The sequence below is a fragment of the Anas acuta genome, chromosome 8 (assembly GCF_963932015.1).
Source record: "Anas acuta chromosome 8, bAnaAcu1.1, whole genome shotgun sequence".
In the NCBI taxonomy this organism is placed as follows: Eukaryota; Metazoa; Chordata; class Aves; order Anseriformes; family Anatidae; genus Anas; species Anas acuta.
In genome coordinates, this window is record NC_088986.1 from 31879687 (window position 1) to 31903228 (window position 23542).

At 33.0% G+C, this 23542-nt stretch overlaps 1 protein-coding gene across 13 annotated transcripts in view; it reads left to right on the forward strand.

Annotated features, from left to right (window-relative positions):
* Window positions 1-23542, forward strand: part of HFM1 (helicase for meiosis 1) — a 56663-nt gene that overhangs the window by 28513 nt on the left and 4608 nt on the right. For 6 of the 13 annotated variants that reach the window (XM_068690979.1, XM_068690976.1, XM_068690977.1 and 3 more), the window contains 27 exons: window positions 1346-1497; window positions 1926-2003; window positions 2135-2296; window positions 2745-2945; window positions 3028-3116; window positions 3714-3757; window positions 3849-3950; window positions 5993-6138; window positions 6608-6702; window positions 7386-7519; window positions 8420-8467; window positions 9572-9652; window positions 10281-10372; window positions 11238-11344; window positions 11436-11483; window positions 11678-11775; window positions 11863-11994; window positions 14054-14086; window positions 15040-15125; window positions 16042-16125; window positions 17135-17292; window positions 17985-18088; window positions 19634-19789; window positions 20213-20308; window positions 20718-20836; window positions 21694-21776; window positions 21922-22031. In XM_068690979.1, coding sequence (XP_068547080.1) covers window positions 1447-1497; window positions 1926-2003; window positions 2135-2296; window positions 2745-2945; window positions 3028-3116; window positions 3714-3757; window positions 3849-3950; window positions 5993-6138; window positions 6608-6702; window positions 7386-7519; window positions 8420-8467; window positions 9572-9652; window positions 10281-10372; window positions 11238-11344; window positions 11436-11483; window positions 11678-11775; window positions 11863-11994; window positions 14054-14086; window positions 15040-15125; window positions 16042-16125; window positions 17135-17292; window positions 17985-18088; window positions 19634-19789; window positions 20213-20308; window positions 20718-20836; window positions 21694-21776; window positions 21922-22031 — 2737 coding nt within the window. In that variant the 5' untranslated portion in view covers window positions 1346-1446. The remainder of the gene's footprint in view (window positions 1-1345; window positions 1498-1925; window positions 2004-2134; window positions 2297-2744; window positions 2946-3027; window positions 3117-3713; window positions 3758-3848; window positions 3951-5992; window positions 6139-6607; window positions 6703-7385; window positions 7520-8419; window positions 8468-9571; window positions 9653-10280; window positions 10373-11237; window positions 11345-11435; window positions 11484-11677; window positions 11776-11862; window positions 11995-14053; window positions 14087-15039; window positions 15126-16041; window positions 16126-17134; window positions 17293-17984; window positions 18089-19633; window positions 19790-20212; window positions 20309-20717; window positions 20837-21693; window positions 21777-21921; window positions 22032-23542) is intronic. The other 7 variants (XM_068690971.1, XM_068690970.1, XM_068690981.1 and 4 more) reach the window with 6 other exon arrangements.

A 23542-nucleotide genomic window follows, 5' to 3' on the forward strand; every position in this document is an offset into this window, starting at 1 on the left:
CTGGTTAGAATTTTCAGTAAGGGAGTATTTATGTGCTGGTGGAATTAGATCTGCTGACCTTTCCTAGTACAACGATGAAGAACAAGATATGCCTGTTTTTGTGAATATTGGAACGGAGGCGTTAATCAGAGTATGTACTGCTGGAGGATTATCCAGTAGCCAGTTTGTCTGTGGCCCAATGTATGTGAATTAGCGTGTAGTAGTTCTGTAACTTCGGGCTGATAATCAATAGCTTTAACGTGCTAAGGATTGGTGGCTGAATTTTAGGGGGCAATTACTACTTTCTTGCATTCTGCCTCATCGCTAATAGAAAATTACTCTTGCAATTTTATGAATTACTTGCTGCTAGTTTTATCAGTTTTCTGAAGCTAGTGATTTCTGCTTCTGTATAGGCCACTGGTAATCTTATGAGGTTTTACACCTTTTTTTCTGTAGCAGAAACTGGTTCTTCAAATCGCTTCATCTTGTGGATCAGTAGTCAGCTGACAACAGAAATGGATCATATTCCAGTGGCTTTAAGTAGCCATCACTGGTAGATCGCTTTTTTTTTTTTTTTTTTTTTTTTTTAACATAAATTGCTGCGTTTTCCAATAGATTACCTATCCAGTATAGACTTTCATGTGTTGCTAGTATCAGTCCTTGTAGAGAATAACTTCTGTCTTCTAGAAATTAACCTCCGTCTGCACAAGTATAGTATGTATCTACAGGCCAGAGGGGGGGGGGGGGGGGGGGGGGGGGGGGAATTAGATTGTTATAGGAGTCCGTTCATCAGGACCAGCATCGCTCCTACCTCCCATGTTAGCTGATATGACACTGACGACACTTAACTGTACACGTGGTTTAGATAGTTTTTTGTTTCTTCTAATATTCAGTCGCCTGCTTGTGAATGGTTTCTCATTTATAACCCCGCATTGTCTTTGAATACAGAGCGCTCATATAGAATCATCATTCTAAATAGGAAAAAGGTTGGTATTTGTATGATCTTTCATTAAAAAGATCTATTTCCTGTGGTTTCTTATGTCTGTGAGAAAACCTTTTGATAACTGAGTGCTTATTGTTTCCATATGGAACTGAAGAAAAAGTCAGGATTAAGAGAGGGCATAAATAACCTTAATTAAAGGGTTCTGTTTCCAGTTGCTGATAGGGAAGAACCGTGGCCCAAAGCTCAAAGTTGATCTATACATAAGGGACAGGATAATAATACAATTATGAATGTTATGGTTTGGGGAGCAAAGCTGAAAATTGAAGAATTAAATGCAAGAAGACATCTGCATTTAGCATTTTTAGCAATACAGTTGAAGATTTGGTGTTTGTAACATAACTGATCATTTTGTGTTGTTTTTAGTGGCTCCAATAAAAGCTCTATGCAGTCAGCGTTATCATGACTGGAAAGAAAAATTTGGACCTATAGGACTCAACTGTAAGGAACTGACGGGAGATACAGTGATGGATGATTTATTTGAAATACATCATGCTCACATTATTATCACTACACCTGTAGGTTTCACTCCAAATTCTTAAAAACAAAACAAAACAAAACCACTAGAAAAAGCGGACATTACTGGTCTGCTTGTATACTGTCACATCTGATATTTATTTTTTTGTAGTGAGTACTGATTTGCAGAACTTATGAGTACTAATGAGAACTAATGAGTAGTGAGTTGCAGAACAATTTTATGATCTTTGTACTTGCCTACAAATTGTTGTGCATGCTTCTGGTTCATGTAAACAGCATGTAATAATGTGTCAGATGAAACATACATTTGCTTGATTTAACTGATTTAATTCAAAGATTTATTAAAGTTTAGTTATGCCTGCATGTCCTGTCATGCAGAGATATGCTCTGATATGCTATGTCAGAGATAGCTCTGACATACGTTGGCCTTTCAAAGACTTTTCTCCTCCTGTCTTTTTTTATCTTGTAGGAAAAATGGGATAGCATGACTAGAAGGTGGAGAGACAACTCTATAGTTCAGCTTGTACGACTGTTTCTCATTGATGAGGCAAGAAAATTAATGATTTTTATATGCTTTTTTTGTTCCTGAAGATGTGTTAGAAAATAAAACATTTATTTAACACATGTATAGAGTATAACTCAAGAAATATTTTGCAAATGTTTTAAAATTCCTAATAGGTGCATGTTATAAAGGATGAAAGCCGTGGTGCAACATTAGAAGTTGTAGTCAGTCGGATGAGGACTATTCAGTCTTCTCTTTGGCGTCTTTCAGAGAATCATGACGTTGTTCCTCCCTTGAGATTTGTAGCTGTTTCAGCAACAATCCCAAATGCTGAAGATGTAAGAGTTATATTTTAATAGTATTTTAATTAATATAGTTGCATTTTATTAAAAAAAAAAAAAAGTAGAGTTCTAAATAAATATCAATAGATACCAAAGTTGTCATTTTGAAGCTGTCAGATAATGGCAGCTGTGTGGTTGATGTTAACTTAATAAATGACCTTCAACCATAGGAAACTACCAGCTAAGTATGGCTATGCTTCTGTTTCAGATTTCTATGATTTTTGTCTTTAATATAAATCTAAATGGACTTGAGATTTCAATCCAAAAATGGTTCAGTAGAAAGTAGAACTTCCACTGGTTTTCATGCTAAAAGTATGTGAAATGTGTTAATTATTTATAGGTGACAAAAGGTAAGCTAATTACTGTATAATGCAGTTAGAGCAGAGCATGATTAAAGGCAGAAAATTATTATTTAAATTTAAATTCTGTTTCTTCTTTTTTAAAGATTGCAGAATGGCTTTCAGATGGTAAGATGCCTGCTGTATGTCTGAAAATAGATGAGGATCAGCGACCAGTGAAGCTACGCAAAATTGTTCTTGGTTTTCCTTGCAGTGATAATCAAACAGAATTCAAATTTGACTTAACTCTTAACTACAAGATAGCGAGTGTTATACAAACATACTCTGAACAAAAACCAGCACTTGTGGTACAACATCTTTTTTTAATCACATTTATAATTTTCTTACCAAAAAGTGTTGATTCAGAAAAAACTATTTTCTTACTTACAGTTTTGTGCCACGAGAAAAGGAGTACAGCAGGCCGCTTCTGTTCTTTCAAAAGATGCCAAATTTCTATTAAGTGTAGAACAGAAACAAAGGTATTTTTATATTGAAATTTGTATTAAGTGTTTATGTGTTCTAGTAAACTTGTGAAATCTGTGAAGCTGTTGACCTAATACAGTTTCCAGCAGAGGAATGTTTCTATATGTCTCTGTTGCTTTCCCTCTTTCTCACTTGCATTTCTGCCAGCAGTATTTATATCTGATTTCACCTTCTGCATCCAGGTCAGAGCTAGATTGTATGTTATAACTTGGAAAGATGACTGGGCTGGAAAGGGTGCATTGGCTCCTCTAGAGAGTCAGTTTGTTTGCTTTGGGAAAGGTGATGGTTATGAGTATCCAAAGAATGTGTAGGTAAAAAGTTATTTTAAGATGATATCCTTCTGATAGGCTAACATGTATTTATAAACTAAGAACATCTTTAAAAAAGCACAAAGGCACTAGGAATATGAGAACGTATGTAAAATAAATGTACATGTCAAGGAATACATCTTAAAACCTTAAAAGGCATAGTTGTGTATTGTTTCATGTGAACCTTATATCTTAGCATTTTAAGTGTACTCTTCTTTGCATATTCTGCCAACGTTAGTGAATCTGCTTTGCGATTCTGAAGCACTTTTTTTCTTTGTTGTGTAGATTACAGAGGTCTGCAAATTCATTGAAAGATTCTAAGCTCAGAGGTAAATATAACCTACCACTTCTCTGCCTTTTGAATGAAAATTTGCCTGAGTAAACTTAATGAAATAATTATGTCCATTGTTTTACTATCAGATCTTTTATTGTATGGTGTGGCTTATCATCATGCGGGTATGGAGGTGTGTGACAGAAAAATAATTGAAGGAGCTTTTACTGTTGGAGATTTACCAGTACTTTGTAAGTCAATTTAACTTTGAAAGTCAAAATGTTAATGTATTCTGAGAAGACTGTAGTTTGGAATTGGGGATTCTACTGTTTCCATTGTTACTTTGTGAAATCCAAAAGTTGTTATTATGTTTCACATGCACTTCTACTCTGTGAGTGTATAGACACATAATTACTGAAAACCAGAGAACTTTCCTTCTTTTCAGCATACACAAAGGTCATCCTTGCTCTTACGTTTCTATAGGGCTGGCCTAGATCCATTTCATTCTAGTAGTGCTGAGCAGTCCTCTGCTACTGTGTCCTTTTTCAGCTTTCACATTATGTTTTCTTGGTTTGTTTTTTGCAACAGTGGTTCCCTGAAGATAAACTTGTACATTTTTTCTCCTTAGACAGGCAAGATTCCATTTTCAAGCCCCCCATGCAAGGTGTTTTGATAGACACAATGTTTTGATAGACAATCTTTCTTGCTAAGAAAGATTGCACCTGCTGTTACATAGAGATAGTCTCATCTTGTCCAGGCCTTCACTTTTCACATCCAGAAATTCAGACTCTATGAAGAACTGCTTGTGTGGTTCACGTACAACAATGAAAGATTCATGGATTTTTCATTTCTGTACAACAGTCCTGACTCACTGAAATTTTAAGGTAGATCCCTTTACTATGATCTGGCAAAATTCCCAGTTGTAGTACCCATCCTATTAAAAAGTCTCTCTGTATTCTTGTGATCTGCTGTACTGGAGTTGTGCGTATGGCTTTGCCAACTGCTGTTCCATTTCTGAAGTCTCAGGAGATAGTGGTTGTACAATTGCTCTTAGCAAAATGAACAGAAGACCCTGTGCCACTGCTCAACGCAGTGTATGTACATATTGACTACCACTAAAAGAATGCAAAGGTGCTTACTGATACTTGAGTTCTTTGAAATGTGTGTTTTGTATGAACATTTCAGAATAATCTGAGATGCTATAACTATACACATTCATACAACCGAAAGTGGGCATTTTCTGCCTCATGTCTCTGAACGTGAAGGGGGATAGTTTTTTAACACACTTCTACAAGTACTGCAAAGGGAAGAAATTTTAGGTCTTGAGTGTAGGTATACTCACAGTGGGTATATATATGTGGACTGTAGTTTGAATTGCACTGGTAAGAAACTTTCTTTGCAACTTTTTATGTGGTTCATTTGGCTCCAACAGAGAGTGTATCTAGACAGTATGAAAACCACTATTATTCTTTTGAAGGGAAATGGCTGTGGCATTAGTTTACATTGGATCCTTCTTTCCTGATGTACCTGTGACTCATTAATTATAACTCTCCTTTAATTTCTGAAAACAATTGGTGTGTTTAACAATATTTTGTTTTTCTAGTGGAATATCCATTGGCCTGTATAGTTGACTTTCCATGCTGAATTTCTGTTAAAGAAAGTAAATTTAAAAGTAGTAGAGGGAGATAATTTGCATATAAACAAACACGGCTGGTGTTTTTCCATGTGAGAGTATGTATTGGTAAAGTATTATGATAGTATTGGTGATGATTGTGGTTTGGTGCCATGAATATAAATAATGCTAATGACTGATGACTTGAAAAAAATTCTTAAAGATACTAGTCACTATGAAGGTAGATAGATACGTTTCTGTATTCAAATTTCTATCCGTGAAGAATTATGGATTTTGTTTCTTCAGTGTGTATGTGCTTTATGGATTGCATTCTGTATGATCTGTTAAGGAATGTTTAAATAAAAATAATTAAACAGGTATTTAATAATTAAACATTTATTTAATATTTAAATATTCACTTTTGAACAGATGTATTCTGGTAAAGAATACTTGATAACTGAATGCAGATGATCAGATACATACTTTTTATTTTAATGCAAATACATGTCTGTTCTAGGTCTAATTATTTCTGGTGCAAAATGTCCTTGCCTTCCACTGAGTTTACTGGGAAGCAAGAGCTCTTAGCAATGAAAATTAGGCCCTTATTTGCTGCTTATTTATTATCTGCGAGACGTTTCAGTGGTATTCACCTTGAAGTCAATATACTTTGATCTGATCTAGTTACTACTAGCACCTTAGCTATGGGAGTCAATCTACCTGCGCACCTGGTGGTTATAAAATCCACAATGCACTATGTTGGAGGGATGTTTGAAGAGTACAGTGAAACTGATATTCTGCAAATGATTGGGAGAGCAGGAAGACCTCAAGTAAGTTAATGCTGTATGAAGAAACAACAATACCCAAAAAATATTGCAGCATTTGTTTTTTTAGTTATTTTTTTATTAACAGTTAAATTATATCTGGGTAATATCTATTAGAGAAAAATATGTTTGCTTTTGTACTGTCCATTAAAAAGCATTGCTTTACCTTGCTCTAGAAAAAGATCTGAAGATTGCATTTGGTTTGTGTAAGGAATATGGATTAGAGGAAAAAATAGGAAGTTGGCACAAAATTTAGAAATTGCATGGTAAAAAATCTAGAGTATTTAATAGCATAGAGCACAATGTACTTTTGTTCTCATAACATCAGAGCAAGAAAACATCTAATTAAGTTAAAATAGGAACGGGGGGACTGGAAGCACTGTCTTCATAAAGTTCTAATTCCTTTTGCTTTCACAAAAAGAGAGGGTTGTTTTTTTTAATTTTGTTTTACTTTTTTTACTTTTTTTTTTTGCAGTTTGACACTACAGCAACAGCAGTCATTATGACTCGTTGGAGTACAAGGGAGAAGTATATACAGATGTTAAATGGTGCAGATGTAATAGAGAGCAGGTAACTAATTTTTCATAAGACTATATAAATGGTAGTAATGTTTCATTATTTCTACAGAAGGTGTTTTTTCAGGATTTTTGTCTCTGTTTAGAAGAAATTTCAGAATCCAAAAAAAGCAAATCAAGCCAAGCTACTCAGAAATATACAGCTTTTGTTTTAAAAGATAAAAACAACTTTAGGTCATCTTAAACTTAACAGAAGAGAAGTTAGATGTAGATTCCTGCTGGAAAATTTAATGAACTGAAATAGTACGTATTGCAAAGACAAACAGCAAGAGTGGAACCCAGATCATGTCTCTGAATCTTTCGACAACAGAGTCTAGAAAGTACTAAACTACAGAATTTGGTTGAGGTGAACATAATTTCAAGAATCAAATATACAGGAAAGTTAAGATGTTAAAGGATAAAACACAAACTTTTGATCATGTTATTATTTTAAGGTTTCATTTTTAAAATATATTCAAAATATCAACACTGTGCTATAACTTTTAAATGTTTTAGAAAAATGTTTTAGAAAACTTTTTCTTCTAAATAATTATGAAAAGTCTAGTAATTTCACTGATTAAAGTGAACACTTGACAGAAAAAAGAAATCCAAAATAGTTAATAACAAAATAGTGTATTTTTGTACTACTAATTGCTGAATATACTTACAGGTTTTTTTTGGTTGATTTGTTTTTGACAGCTTGCACAGGCATCTTGTTGAGCACTTAAATGCAGAAATAGTGCTGCATACTGTCACAGATGTCACTGTAGCTTTGGAATGGATACGATCAACCTTCTTGTACATTAGAGCTTTAAAAAATCCAACTCATTACGGTTTGTTTGTAATTGATCTAAATTATGACACTAGCAAGTGTTAGATCAATATTGTTTGTTTCTTTTCTTCTTTTCTTATGGACTACTGTTTTATAAGGGGTTGAAGACGATGTGTTATGTGGCCTGTAACATTTCAGTGTGGCATAACGTTAAAAACTATGAAGAAGCCTTCAAACATAGTTCAAACAGCTTCACATGATCTGTTTTTTTCATCTCAATGCAGTGGGCTGTCTATGAATACAGTGTCTAGCCACAACGTGCATTTCAGCACTGAATAGGTAATATGCTGCTAAGAAAAAGACTTTGTCTAGTGTTTCATAGTTTTGCTAAAACAAAATTTCAATAATCCTAATGCTGGTGTCTTCAATTCATTTTCTCCAGAACAGCATCTCAGTTGCCAGCCCTGGCTTTGTCCTTGTTCCTGGCCACTTGCACTACAGTGATTATGAAGTCATTGGTTACTTGCTGGAGACAATTTTTGTTTTAAGGATTTATAGATGGGAATGGACCCTAGTACATTTTGGACTTAAATGGGTATTACAGTTTAGGTAGCTTCCTGTATTTTATGATAGAAAGATTCCACATGTGAACTTGGTTCCCTGCTAAGGAACTATTTCAAAGTTCCTTACAGATATTTCTGCAGTTTTCAGGACTCTGATGTATTATGTAGGAACATCTGGAGCTTTTAACTCTTCCTGTCTGTTCCAACAACTACTTATTGATGCATAGATAATTATGTTGTGTAAGGCTCTTGATTTGTTCCCAGTATAACAACATTCAGAATTTTTTCATTTTGGGTATCTGGCTCCTAAATATTAGGAAATTGTTTTTGATTGGTTACAATATTGAGAAGGAAGCACGTAATCATATTAGATTTTTTTAAATTGTCTTTTCGTGAAGGTTTTTCATCTGGATTGGATAAAATTGGAATTGAAGCAAAATTACAGGGTATGTGGCTTTTAAGCTTTCTTAGTAAAATGTTAGATTTTAGGCCAGGTTCATCCATGGTTATGCGTATTATACAGCTCCATTAATTTCAGTAGATTAAGTCACAGAACAAATGTACTGTTGTATGTTGTACTATTGATTTTGCTTAATTATTTTTGCTTTTGGAACACTATCAGTATATTTTGTCTGGTAGAGAAATATTTCTTGTATAGAGGAGAAAAATTAAATGCCTCTACCTACCTCATCTTCCCATATACGTACTCAGAAATAAAACTACACATAGAGCTCTCTAATTTTGACTTTGTCTTTTGTCCTAATTTTTCTTTGCTTGATTTATCTTTTTTGTTTGCTTGTTTGTATTCTGTTTATATGCTTTCAAAAAAGCCTTTTTCTTTCCCTGTTACAGAAACTGTGGCTTCTTTTCTCTGTACCCATGAAATATTTTATAATGATATATATAGTTATCTTTCACCTTGCACTTTTAATATATGAAAACATTTCTGGTTGCTCTGGGAACTATCACTTTGAGTGCTTTCCCAACTTTATTTTAAAATTCTGAATACTGCGTTAATGTTATTTTCACCTTCTAATTGCCTCGCTTTTGAAAGAGAGAAGAGCAGATAAAACACTGATCATCCTCAAGCAGATATCCAACACCAGCAACTAAACGGGTTTAATGAAGTAAATACAACATTATCTGACACAGTATGAAAAATTCTAATGAAGGATTCATAAATACCTTTGGATATTTGAAATTTCAACCATTTAAGTATTAAAACTTTAGAGGAAATCTTTTGTAAATATACTATGAGTTCTAAGGCCTGTCATTCAGAATTGAAAATGGCAGCCTCCATGACATGCATCTAGTCTCTTAATTTTCTACTTTTGCTTTACTGAAAAAGAGTTGGGTTATCCTATATCAAACATCTGGGAGTGAACTTGCACTAGGCAGAAATTTGTCATGAAGTTAAGAAGGACTTTTGCTTGAGCTCAGTGGAATTACTTTGGCATATACTTGTTGCAATTAAATGTCATTGTTGTTGGCTTGTAAATAGGTAAGTTTTTTTCTGCAGGTACTAAAATGTATTTTCAAATTGTGTACAGAACTGTGTTTGAAGAACTTGAACGATTTGTCTTCTTTCAATTTGGTCAGGATGGATAAAGAAAATAGTTTCAAACCAACAGGTAACACTTCTCTAGAAATAAATTTTCAGAAGAGATTTTGAGATACTAGTGAACTACAAAGGGTCACAACTATTCTTATTTATATGAGTATGCAAATGTAACAGAGAGTAGACTCTGAAAGACTGCATGATATATGATTTGTTTCTTTAGCAAAGAAGTTGATTCTCTTAATTCTTGAACATACCTTCGCTTCTGATGTTGCTGGAAATTTTGTTGCAGATTAGAAGAAAAGTATAGAACTTTGCACTGCATTACATCCTGCTATCCCGTGATAATGAAGGACAGGTTTTATCAATACTACTAGCTCTTCTGTACAATGTTGTGCTAGATGTGGTTGGCTTCTCAGCAATCACAGTTCACAGTCTGATATGTTAGTGTGAGTTCACAGTCTGTTATGTTCTTGTGAATTCATTCTTCGTTGGAAAAAACTAACTGGTGAATATTTTTCTGCTATTCTGTGATGGGGTCAATAATATCCATCAGATAGCTGGGGTTCTGTGTATTCAGTCAGTGGTGTTAAATCTCATAGAGCCCTGTAATAAGAAAATTAATTCAGTTTTGTAACTTAAATATATACACTTAAAATACTTGGAATATTTATTTTTGAAGGTATGTTTTTGTTTTACAGAGACTGGAAGATTAATGGCATGGTATTATATTGCATTTGAAACAGTGAAACAGTTTTTCACAATTAAGGGAACAGAGACTTTAAATGAATTGGTAATTTAACATTTCAAAGAAACTTTACACATGTTCGATTAATTTTAAACAGAATCAAAAATAGATTCAGAAGTCTTTATTTCTGTTAAAGAGTTCAGGCTTTGTTTATATGAAGTATAAAGTTTTAAAGAATGCATCCTAATCAATTCCATATGGAGTATTTTTGAGGCTTTTCACTGGGGAGATCTTTTGATTTCCACTTCTTTGTCTCCTCGCTTTCTTGGGAATACATAAAGTTGCTGAAGCTGTTCTGCTTATGTATAAAATACCATATTTTGTTAGTTATATTTTATTCCAAAAAAAAAAAAAGCTGCTTGAGAAACAGATTTTATTTTTGAAGGAATGTTATTGACTTATATTTTAAGTAATTTTCCTTTGTCAGATGACGGTTTATTATTGCAACTATTATATCACAAAAGACATTTAGTTTTCAAAGGGATACTGTGGTAGAACAGATTGCCTGTGAAGAAAACGGAATGCCTGTTCTCTTATAGCTATCTTTCTTACTTAAGGATGAAAAAAGTAATGTGAAATACATAGCAAATAGCAAAAACTGTTAATATTAGCCTTGCGTTTCATAAATTGTTAGTAGTGTGATTGGTTTTGGGTAAGTTCAAGTGGAGTAATCGTCTAAAAGCTGGAAAAAAAAAAACACATCCCCTTCTCTTGTATAATAACCTGTACAGGAAGATGAAAGTTGGTCAGTATTATGAAGAATAAGTTGACTGTCTTTGCACGGTCATAGTGTTGAAACAACCAAATTTTAAATGATGTTATTAAAAAAAAAAAAAAAAAGGAAAAAGTACTGCAAAAAAAATGTCAGAGAATGAAAAAAAAATGTTAAGAAAAATTTAAATTGTTACAGGTTACAATGATCTCCAACTGCGCAGAATTTCTGGATGTCAAGTTAAGAATAAATGAAAAGAAAATACTGAACAGTTTGAATAAAGACAAGGACAAAATAACCATCAGGTATGAAAAATTAAATACGTTGAAAAAGAAAAGTATATTTTTAGTAACAAATAAAAAGAATATCAGAAAATAAATATATTTTCATGTGTAGGTTTCCATTGGAGGGAAAGATTAAAACAAGAGAAATGAAAATAAACTGGTAAGTATTACACTGTGTTGTTAATTTTTATTGAAAACTGTCATTTTGTGGCTGTGGAAATCTCTGCTACAATCTGTGTCACTTTATATATTTTATTGTTTCTGTTCAGATTTTTTTTTGTTTTCCAATAGAAACTTGTTATATAAGCTGTACTATAAGCGAAGTATAACAAGACGTGACTATTTCTCTTTCAGTCTTATTCAGGCTCAGCTAGGATGCATTCCTCTTCAAGACTTTACTTTGACACAAGATACTGGCAAAATATTTAGAAATGGCATAAGAATTACTAGATGTATGGTAAAATTCAATCCTTTTTTTGTAAATACAGTGTAAAAAATGTATTTGTTCTGATTAATGCAAGTCAATCATATTTTTACAGGGTTGTCTGACTTTCTGGCATCAAGTAAAACCAATTTTTCTGCATTATTAAACTCCGTGATTTTAGCTAAGTGTTTCAGGTGCAAACTTTGGGAAAATTCACTTCATGTGTCTAAACAATTGGAAAAAATTGGTAGGTACCATTCAGAAATGATAAAGATGTAATCAGAAATGTAATCAAAAGTCATTATCAGCCTCTGGAGTGCCTGTTTACATAATTAAATGTTTCTCCCAGTTACCCATTTGCCACGGTTGTTAGAGGTCTGTCATGATCTTGGGTAAAAGTAATCCATTTGTTAATTTATTTAAGGTTTTCAAAGTGGTTTATATGGAGTTGTTCTTTTTTTCATAATACTCATTTCAGTATTTTGGACATACTCCACATTTGTGTGATTGCATACCTCTGACTACAATTTACCTTCCTTTTCAAGCAGCTGTTACCAATAAGTTTTGCTACTCATATGCATGAAAGCCATTTAATTTGCATTGAAGTGGATGGTAACCATGAAATTGAAATAATTTTGCTGTGCATTAGAGATTCTTATACATGAAGATCACAAGTTTCTAATAGTGTTCTTCCTATTAGCGTGTCCTGTTACTAAATGAACTTCTGTCTGGAAGTGCAGATCTGTCATAATTACTTGAAAAGGAATTCAAAATTTTGGAGCCATCTGTACTACAAAAATGTAGTTACTCTTATTTGAGGTAGAATATGTCTTTTTGCTGTATTGTCTGATCTTATACTTTCATGCTTTCAGAATTCACTGCAGTTCTTTGCATTTGTTCTTTAAAGACACATCTACTGTGGTATAAAACAGTATGCTACAGAGGTCTGCAAATCAGTGAGCACCTAAGCCAGGAAATCCATATGGTACAGTACATTACAGATTTACCGGCTTGGGTGCAGAATCAGTGTTGCTTCTTTCATGTGGATTCAAACTAGGAGACAGGGCTTGTTAGCTTCTGCACAGCATAACACATCGTGGTGGAAACCTATTTTCAATATTTCTGAATCTGTGCTGATGTACATAGAATCATCTGAGGAGTCTGCCTCATGTTTACCATTTCTAGGTGGTTGGAATGAATGGAATAAACATGGAACTTGCAGTGTTGACAAATCCTCTCCTGTATATTACATTCAATAGAATGAATTCAGTTCTATTTTTTTAATAATAGAAGTACTATATATATTTATACATCTCCCATTTCCTTTTTTTCTTTGTATTTTTTCTTGTGCTGTCATTGCTCTTGCACCATATGTTATAAAAGATTTATAATTTTCAAATTTTCATTTACTCCACTCACAGGCTTCTTTAACAGTCTACTTACAGTTAACTATTTTTCCCTGCATCAAATAATTATTGAATTGACACAGATATTATTCTTGATCTCTGCCGTGCTAGGGCAGTCCATTCTATTTCTTTGTGACTTAAGTGGAATATTTGAGCTTACAGAAATTTACTGATATCATATAACATATTTAGAAATCTCTAATTTTTAAACTCTTGTCACAGTATGTTATTTTTTGAATCTTAAAAAAGTCTTAATAATTGGCACTTCCTTTATACCAGTGACTGTTCTTTTTAACTGAGCTTGTATGTGATTCTTGCTGAATTTCTACAAATATCTATTTGTTACTCTTGTCCAATAATGATGCTACCTCTGGCTCAGATACCTGGATTCTGTTTGCTTGTTTTCACAGACAGAGCAAACAGTTGCCATCCAGGATTTTATTATATCTACTACATTTTCAGTTTGAGTTTAATTCATCACAAATGATACTTCTCCTCATCTTTATTTCTATCTTATGTTTTCTTCATTAATGGAAACCATTCTACCATTTCAGGAGCTATAACAAAAGAGCTAGTCTTCAGCTTCATTTAAAGAGCAAGGCACCGGCACTAAGTGAAGTAGCTGCAGAAGTAATAAGTAATAGTCTTTAGTCTTCAAACTTTTTGCAGAGCTTCTGTAAATAAGAGGAGAGCTGAGAAAAGGTGCTTTCCCCAAGTCAGACCCAAAAGGTGTTCAAATATACTTAAAGGAAGGAAGGGTCTAAACAAGTCCCTTATGTTTTTTTCTGAATCGTTAAATTCTTGAGTTGAAATGCATCCTTTCTTGAAAGAGTGCTTTAACATGTCCTCCAAAAGGCAATCTTGAGTTGTCTCCTAAGAGGTTTCCAACCTAATTTTCAGATTTGTTTTACTGTTCGTATGGAATTATGCATGGTGAGTAGACCTACTCATTCTATGTATCTTTTATCTAAAATTATTCCAGTCATTGTAGTACATGTAGACTGTAGTTCTAGCTAACAAAATGGCTTTTCACATGTAGAGTGTTGACTCTAAGTCTCACTACAAATGTAAAAGAACTGAGAATCATGAAGAGGAATAAGGGTGTATATAGAATTCTCTGCTAATCTGCTTGTCATGTGGCAGATAAATGGCAAAATATTTGGTGAAACATGCAAACATTCCTAGAAGTTTATAATACATCTTTTTTTCCTTGAGTGAATTTCATTATTAGTTTGCTCAAAAACTTTGAAATTCTATGACTTTAACATATAATCCTTGGATAGGATACTTTGTCTCAAATTTTATTCTCCATGTGGGTGACATGCTTTCACAGAATCACAGAATTACACAGAATTTGTAGGTTGGAAGAGACCTCAAGATCATCGAGTCCAACCTCTGACCTAACACTAACAGTCCCCACTAAACCATATCCCTAAGCTCTACATCTAAACGTCTTTTAAAGACTTCCAGGGATGGTGACTCCACCACCTCCCTGGGCAGCCCGTTCCAGTGCCTAACAACCCTTTCAGTAAAGAAATTCTTCCTAAAGAATTTCTTCTTTCTTCATCACCTGTACATAGATCACTTGTTTGTTGACTCCTGTAGAAAGTGATCTAAAATCTGTTTTATACTAGAAAATGTTTATTTAAAAGTCAGTATTATAATGTTAAATGTTTTCTTCTTCTCTTTACTAATGGATACACGGAATTTTTACTAAAATATTTAATCTACTGAAAAGAAATTTTGTGATTTCCTGGGTAAAAAACTAGGAGCAAGCATACATTAAAATGATTTCAGCATTGTTTTTACTTCCTATAATGCAGTTTAGAATAATTAGAGATTAGCAATTGCCACTTAACAGCATAAAACTGATTTTTTTTTCACAGGTGTATCATTGTCAAATGCTATGGTAAATGCTGGGCTGACAACATTTAAAAAAATAGAAGAGACAAATGCAAGGGAACTTGAATTGGTAATTTATTATTTTGTATGCAGATAAACATGATGAGGAAAGTAATATGTCTGCTATGTGAGTGCCAGAAAAACTGAGCATTTTAAGTGGTTTATTCATTTATGCTGGTAATTTTAAAAAGTTTGGCTACTTATTTTTTCTTAATGTGTGTAATATTTTGTTTTATCAAATTTTATGTGGATGACTTTACTGATTTGGCTGGATTTGGAAAGTAGTTGCTTAAATACAAAGAATTCCTTTATTAACATGATTTGAAACAAAAGGCAACGTGCATTCCCCTTTTAGCAGTGTTTGTAAATAAATATTCCCTTTTGTATTTTTTTCTGTTGCACTTAATTTATCTTGATAGTGAAAATCATGAATTACCGTTATTACTAGTTTTAGTTAAAAAATTGTCATAGAATAAAATTCTTCTTGAATCATCTATAGAACTCTCCTTATTGTGGTCGAGTTAGATTTGGTTCTTGGCTTCTTCTCTGAGGAATCTGCTTTTCCAGTGTTTTGGAATATGTAATACATTTCTAAATGAAATTGATCTTTCTCAGGTTTGGGGTTAGAATTTTTTTTTTCTTGCCCTCTTTCCCAGTTTCCCTGAAATTTCTGTTTTCTTTTGTTTTCACTAAAGCTGGGGCAACATAGAAGCATCGACTCATAAAACCTGACTAGTTTTTTAAGGTCATGGGCTAGTTCATTGGCTGTTACCTGAACAGAAGAGATAGCAACAGAAAACGTATTGTAATTTTCCTTTCTTTTGGCTATGTTGCTATTGTGGGCATCACTGACAGTAAAGAAATAGTAGTGATAAGGCTTTTGTCTATGACATAATTATTCAGGTGACTTTGATTCCTTGAATTTACATTTGTGTCAACTTCTCTGATCAGCTGAATGTATCAGAAATGAAATTAAATCTTTACAGATTTTAAACAGACATCCTCCTTTTGGAAACCAGATAAAAGAATCTGTTTTGCATCTTCCAAAATATGAACTTGACATTGAACAGGTAATGCTTCTATATTTATTTTATGATTTTATTCTAAGATTGTTAAAAGAAAGCAAATACAGCTTTGGAATAAACATTCTCTATCACACCTCACTTCTCTCTTTCTCCTCACCCCTCTCTAAAAAGTAATTTATATTAGAGTTGCAAACCAGTATGTTGATGTTCTAGCTTAGTATGTGAATCTGGGAGTTCTATTTTAAATATTTGAAAAATAAAAATAAAACAAAACTCTGGAGACATGAAAAGCAATTGTATAAAACGTACAGAACACGCATTAACTAATGTTTGTTTTCTGTGTCACACTGAGGAATATATATAAAGTGATTTCATTAACCTAACTGGTGCCATTTCAATGGCAGTGTGTAATCTAATGTTCTAATCCTGTGTGCTTTGAGGTTCTGATATGCATTCTGTCTGGGTCTTTGAGCGAGTCACATAGTCACTTTGCTTCAGTTTTCTGAAATGAGAAATTTGAAAAATAACCTTAAAGTGTCTTGTGAATTTGGTACAAATGAAGAAACCTTTGAAGTTAAAAATTGTATACATGTACATGTATGGAACACTATTTTTATAATGATCAGTTCTATTTTAGTTTTTCATTTGACTAAATATCCGATGAGTGTCTCTAAAGTTGTTTGCAGAAGAAAGGTGTAACAATGGTAAATTGTTAAAGAGGAATGCTGGAATGGCAAAACCTTTAATCTCAAAACTGTATCAAAATATGCAATTTTCTTCTTGTATCCTTCTCTTGGCATAGAAGAGAGGAGGTTTATTTAGGGGGTTTGATGTAGACTGTTTTTTTCTCAATATTTAATCAAATCTAGGATATTCGGCTATGGAGAAGATTAGTACTGTGTAAGAGCATTGAAGCACAATAAATAAAAAATGTACTTTATATTGCTCAAAATGAGTTTTTCTGCTTGTGTCAGTGCTTAAAACTTTATGGAAGGACATGTTTTACTTTGCATATTTTAACAGTTAAGTCATTTTCTATATCATTTGTTTCTAGCTTCCAAAATACAGTGATACACTGGCTGAAATCTTAGTAACCATCAAATTAACAAACTTTGAGCAGCTACAGAGAAAGAGAACAGCACCAGATTTTCACTATCTTACATTGATCATAGGAGATGCTGACAATCAAGTAATTTTTATTCAAAAAATAATGTATGTATGTTCAGTTTTTTTTCTCAGATCTTTTCAAGTGTGTTGCCATTTAATCCTTTGTCTTGCAGTTTTGGCAGTACTTTTTAATGAAGCTAAATAGTACAAAATTAGTCTTCATCCTATAGCATTTTCTAGTCACTCAGTTATCATCTAAAACTCTGCATGAGACTCGGTAAAAAAACAAAACAAAACATCACACTTGTATGCTTGTCGGTACACAGGTATGTGTACGAGTACAACAATGGTGCCATGTTATAGAAGTCATCATAATCTAATTTCCACATAAATACAAAACACATAGAATATCTAGTAAAAAGATACATTCTCAAGCTGTTACTTGTGATTATTAGCTATATTTCTTTAATTATATCACTGTCAAAATTGTTTTTTACTCAGAGATTAAATTCTCCAGTTGGATAAATTATGCTTTGACAAATGGGAGGAGAGAAAAAGTCTTTTCTAACTGTGTGATTTTCACACGAATTCTGGCCAAAGTCTTGCACTTTTGTCAGAACTGAAACTGATCGTGGCTCTCTTATGGCTATAGATCAAATAATATTGGAAGATCATTCTTAAGCCACTTATCAAGCAAAATCTGAGAACCAAGGCCAAATAAAGACTCTCACATGGTTACTGATACCATAGTATACAGTCTTGTTTTCATCAACCATGTCTTTACTGGTACATTACAGGGATTCAGTGTTGCTAAAAACTGGAAATTGGATGAAGAAAATTGAAGTGAGAAGAGCTCTTAAATCAGAGGACATTAGTATAAATTTAATTAGTTCTGATTATGGTAAGTTAATTAGTATACTTGTAATTAAAAGCAACTGCATAAGAATTTTGAATAAATTATTAAAACACTTTATATCAAACCAAAATATGATAAAATGAACTTAAATGGAAACAAAATTCTATGAATTGTTTTTTTTTTTACTATGTTGAGTGTTACCTGACTTTCCTAATTACAAATCTATTTATTTACTAGAATATTAATGTACTGGGAAACATCAAAATTGTTATTAGGAGATAGAATTTTGTTCTGATGGTACAGAAAAGGATTCTCTTCTGTCCTTCACCTGCAAGTTGAATTAACTTTTAGTAGGCATAAACTGTCAGCTTTATAGATTACTTATGCTGGGAAGAACTGTATTTGCAAATGGCTAGGTTTTGCATTCTTTGCATTTTGTGTATAAGAGTGTTAGATACAGATCCATCTACACCTCAGCAGCAAGAAATTTCTGCAGCGGAAAATGTTGTTTCTTAAGGTGTGAAGATTTAAGCATTGTTTCCTTCAATGTCAGTTTCCATGAAATTGAAGCTACAGCAGTAGATAAGGAGAGAGAGTAACGAGCTTTCAAATAGAATTTGAAATATAATTTAAATATGAACTGGCTGCATTAAATTCTTCATCCTGCTCCACTTGTAAAGAACATGACTGTGTGTTAGATTAACTGAAGTATATTTGATGCTTCCATGATAAACATTAAATATTAGTACTATTACAGTCATCCAACCTAGAATAATCTGTACTCCTATGTATAAACCTGTGCCTCGAGAAAGAAAGAATGTTTTCTAACCAAATGAGATGAATTAAAAATTGTTCTTTTATTACTACTTAGCTATCTACAAGTTGTACTGAGTACAGTAAAACTCAACGAAACGGTTAGTTTCTCTGAAATTGTCCCTTTGGTAACTGAAGTTATGCTAAAAGCAGGTTGTCTTTAAAGCACACTTCTGTTTTGGATATGAAGGAAATGCTCACATTTTTGAAAAGCCTGACTCATTTTCCAGCAATATTTGCCTAATAAAAGGCAAAGATACTCTTTTTTTTTTTTTTTTTTTTTTTTTTTTTACAAATGGTGTCTCACAGTCCCTTACAAATCTTAGTTTAATCATAACCTGAATTAGAAACATTAGCATTCAACTTCAAAGGTACTATCAACATTTTCATTTTACATTTTCGTTATCAATACAGAGCTGCTGATAGTCCTGTAACGGAGACTATTGTACAGTTTTAAAGTGAAAATTGTATCAACAATGTAAAGCCAGAAATAAACTTAGTTGTACAGAAACATAGAAAAATATGGTTAATGGGGATAAGTGTAGCTACATAGCTACATTACTTATGTAGCAATGATGGCTTTAATTTCTGAGGGTTTTTTAAATCTCAGTCATTAAGAATCCATTCATATAATAGCTTACTTTTAATGGTACATTATCCTAACAGATTCCCATAGTCTTTTAATATAGATTTATAGTTAAATCATTTAGAAAAGTGGATGTAATCAGTAGTTTTAGAAACAGTTCGTAGCAATTTAATTTTATTTTTTTTTCAAAGTTGGCCTTGACATACAGCAAGCATTTACAGCCTTTTACTTAATGCCAAGAACAGTTGGAGGTAAAGTAGTTACAAATAAAAAATTGAAAGCTGAGTCTCCACTTGGAATGTATTACGGCTCACCGCAAAGTCCGCCAGCAGCAGAAGTAGATACAGGTAAATGGTGATATCACACCATCTGGCTAATACCAAAGTCAACAGAAAAATGAATTTTACTTTTAGTGCAGAGTTAGATCTGTATTCATCCATACTGTTTCTTTCTCAAGTATAACAAGAATATAGTCCTATTGTTTCTGCTTGTCAAGTACTACAGTGCAATTCTTTGATGAATTTGAAATTAAGAAAAATCATGTGTTTGCTGTCTAATACTACAGCTTGAATCTCAGAATGGTGATAGTGTCTGTTTTTTCAATCTTTGTTAATTTCTTTCCATCTACATTACTTGGGCATCCCAAAGTGTTGTTGAAGGCAACAAAACTCCAGTGACCCAGATTACTTTTAGCCCATCTTACACTGCACGAGGTACTCAAAAATACATACAAAATAAAAAAGGAGCATTTCTGTATTGTATTTATCTAGGAAGCAGATCTAAAGAAGAGCATACCTACAAGAAATATGGGAACAGAGAGTGCAACCATCGCTGTAAAAATAAAGATGTATGTGGACATGACTGCTGTGAGTTTCATTATATCTATTATTTCTTTTACTTTTAGATGTGTGTAATTTAAAATAGTTCCATTTATAGTTCCATATCTACATTAGCAGAAGTGGTGCAAGCAAGAGTCAGACTTAAGTTTTTGCTATGATGCAGTCATAAAAATACTAATAAAACATTTTGTTAATAAAACTTTTGTAGGGATTACAATGACTAATAATATTTTTCAGATCATCTAGGATATGATTTAAGTGCAATACCAAACTTGACTTCTTTTATAAACATTAGTGTGTGAAATCTTTGAACTAGTGTATTAAATCTTTTATTAAAAGATACTAAACTTAGTGGCAAAGTTTCCATAGATTTGGAAAGAATTAGGATTTATCCTTTCTAAACTAATCTGAAGATTCTTTGAATTCCCTTTATCAGGTAAAACTGGAGTACCTCCAAAGTCTGAGATGAATGGAGATTCTAAGTTTACTTTGTACTTAGCTGATTTAAGGAGCAGGAACTCAACTTCATCTGTACCCCCAGTAAAGCGATTAAAGGTTTGTTTGAATACAGTCAGCATTTGAATAATTTTATTTTATTTCATTATGTATTTGTATATATTTGTTTGCAGTATTTGTTTGAGCAATTCATAGGTAAATAAATACATGCAAGTTTGTATGGACCCTGAGAAGCAAAGAAATAGAAAGGTCCAGGAATCTTTGACAGGTTACACTGCTGTTTAGAAGGCTTCCAACGGTACGCTTCTCTTTGTTTTTACTTTTATGGCGTTTCATAGATCATAGTAGGTTAAGGACAGAGGCATCATTGGAAGGCACTGCATTGTGATTTGATTTTGGCAAAATACGACCTGAACAAAACCAAAAGCTGGTATACATCAAAGTAATGCTACTAGGAGACCTGTTTGTGTTGACACAGAGATCCACTTGTTTATGAGAAAATAAACTACATTGTTTTTTACCTCTGAAAGATTTAAAGGCTTACACTTTACATATTTGAATGTAATACCAAATGGATGTCCTCTACAGAGAGAATGATATTTGAGATATTGGAGTGTTTTATTTACTATTCACAGCTTTTTTGTTTGTTTCTTTGCAATGGAGAATAATATAGCCTACAGCTAATATAGAAGAAAGTCAGTGATACCTGGACTGACTTTGCCAGGCTACTTGGATAACTACAGTAGAAGCATGTAATTCAAATCTTTTTAATGGATCTCAAGAACTTTTTTTTAATGAATTTTAAAATGATTTTTTTTGTAATGATTTTTTAAAGTGATTTTTAAGTGATTTTTTAAAATATGCTATCTTGTTACAATATTAATAATATAAGTCAGATAATTTTAAAAAGTGCCTTTTAATGTTTGTCTTTTTGGTTAATAACCTGCTTTCTTTAGATGCAGATGTTAAATCAAGCTCAGAGTGTGGATCTCAAACATTTTGGTTTTGCATCCAAATCCTTGATGCCAGCGTTGTCAAGGTATTTATTAAATATATATATATATATTCTAATTTAGGTATTATGTTAAATTTTCACAACTAACAACTGTTTTCTGAATAAAATCATTTTTGTTGCAGCATTCTTCAACTGTTTTAGTGACATGCAACTTTTTTTTTTTAAATAGGTCTGGCAATGAACAGTTGTCTTCGTCACCTCCAGTGGACCTGGTAGATAATGTTAATAGCCTAGGAATATCTCAGAAACAACTGCAATCCTGGAATTATGGAAAGAGTAGTAAGTTATTACTAATATTTGAAATCATCATTTTCACTGTTTCGAGTTGTACGTACATTATAAACTCAAACTTTTTGAAATCACCACAGTAAACAATACAGCATTATAGAACGCTGAATGTATAGGGAAATACAGTGGCCTTCATTGGCTTTCTTTCTGGTATCAGTAAGAATTGCAAATGCAGATCTAAGCCTGTACATGTATTTTTATATAAACCAGTAATGAGTAAATTCAAATATATGAGGGTACAAATCTGTAAATACTTCCTTTAATATATTTCCACTGAAGCCACTTGTAATGCAAAAGGAACTTTCCTCCTACTTACCATTTCTTCTTAACTTCATATCTACTGAAAGAAGTTAGTGAAATAAGAGCTTTTTGTTTGATGGTTAACAAAATATGACCATTCAATAACTGAGTTCGTAACTAGAAAATATTTCTATCTGAAAAAACATTTCTTTGTTCTATTTCTCTGGCAGTGAAATGACATTAAGGTTTTACATTTGTGGTTAAATGATCAGTCTTTATTATCAGTATGTAACCATGATATTCTCCTCACTGCATGTTCTTTGCTGTTGTATTTGGTTACCGTAAATTTATGTGAATCAGGTTTTGATTATACAAGATTTTGGCTAAACAAATAGCAACATCAATGTTTAGAACCTATTCAGACACATAAGAAACACTGCTGAGATAAACTGATATATTTTTAGCTTGTATTTCCTTAAGTGGTTGCATCTATACTGCATCATTTCATTTTTACTTAATACTCTGAAGGTGGGATTGCAACCCTGTTCCTTTCAATTTATACTTCAGATTTTCCTGCCATACTCATTTATCTGCTATATTTGTTACTTAGTCTTAAGACGAAAGACTGTTGCATAACCATATTATCAGTTGCTCTGTGTGAGTCAGTTAGTATACAATATAACTGTGTATAACAATACATTCACAGGAAGATAGGTGAATATTCCAGTATAGCTATACTCTATGCTGAAGAAATCTTAAGGCAAATCCTCTGGTGTCAAGGGGACATGATAGATGTAACTGGATAGTACCAGAAGAGGTAATCTTGGCCATATTGACTGGGCCAGCTACACTTTAAAAATGCAACCAAAATAGTTCTAATGAAAAAAGGTGTCAAATTCTATGATTTATATAGGGTTATCTGCATCTGTGATACGATGTCTTTCCATGCTATATGAATAAATGCAAGGAGTTGAGAATATACTGTGAAATGTCGTGATATAAGCCTATGGTTCAGGTATTTTAAAGTGTGTGCATGTCTGTAATAATGCACCATGCTGACTGTACACACCCAAATTTACAAATTTACACACCCAAATTTACAATATAAGTGCCTTCAAAGTGCTTCTTCCAGCCACTGTGGAAGTGGATCTTTGATTTGAGCCTGTCCTGCTTTCCCTCTGTTGAAAGGGAAATCTAGATCAGGGTTCCTCAGACATATTAGGGCTGTGGCACTTGTCTGGTGCTGGAGGGGGAGTATGGCA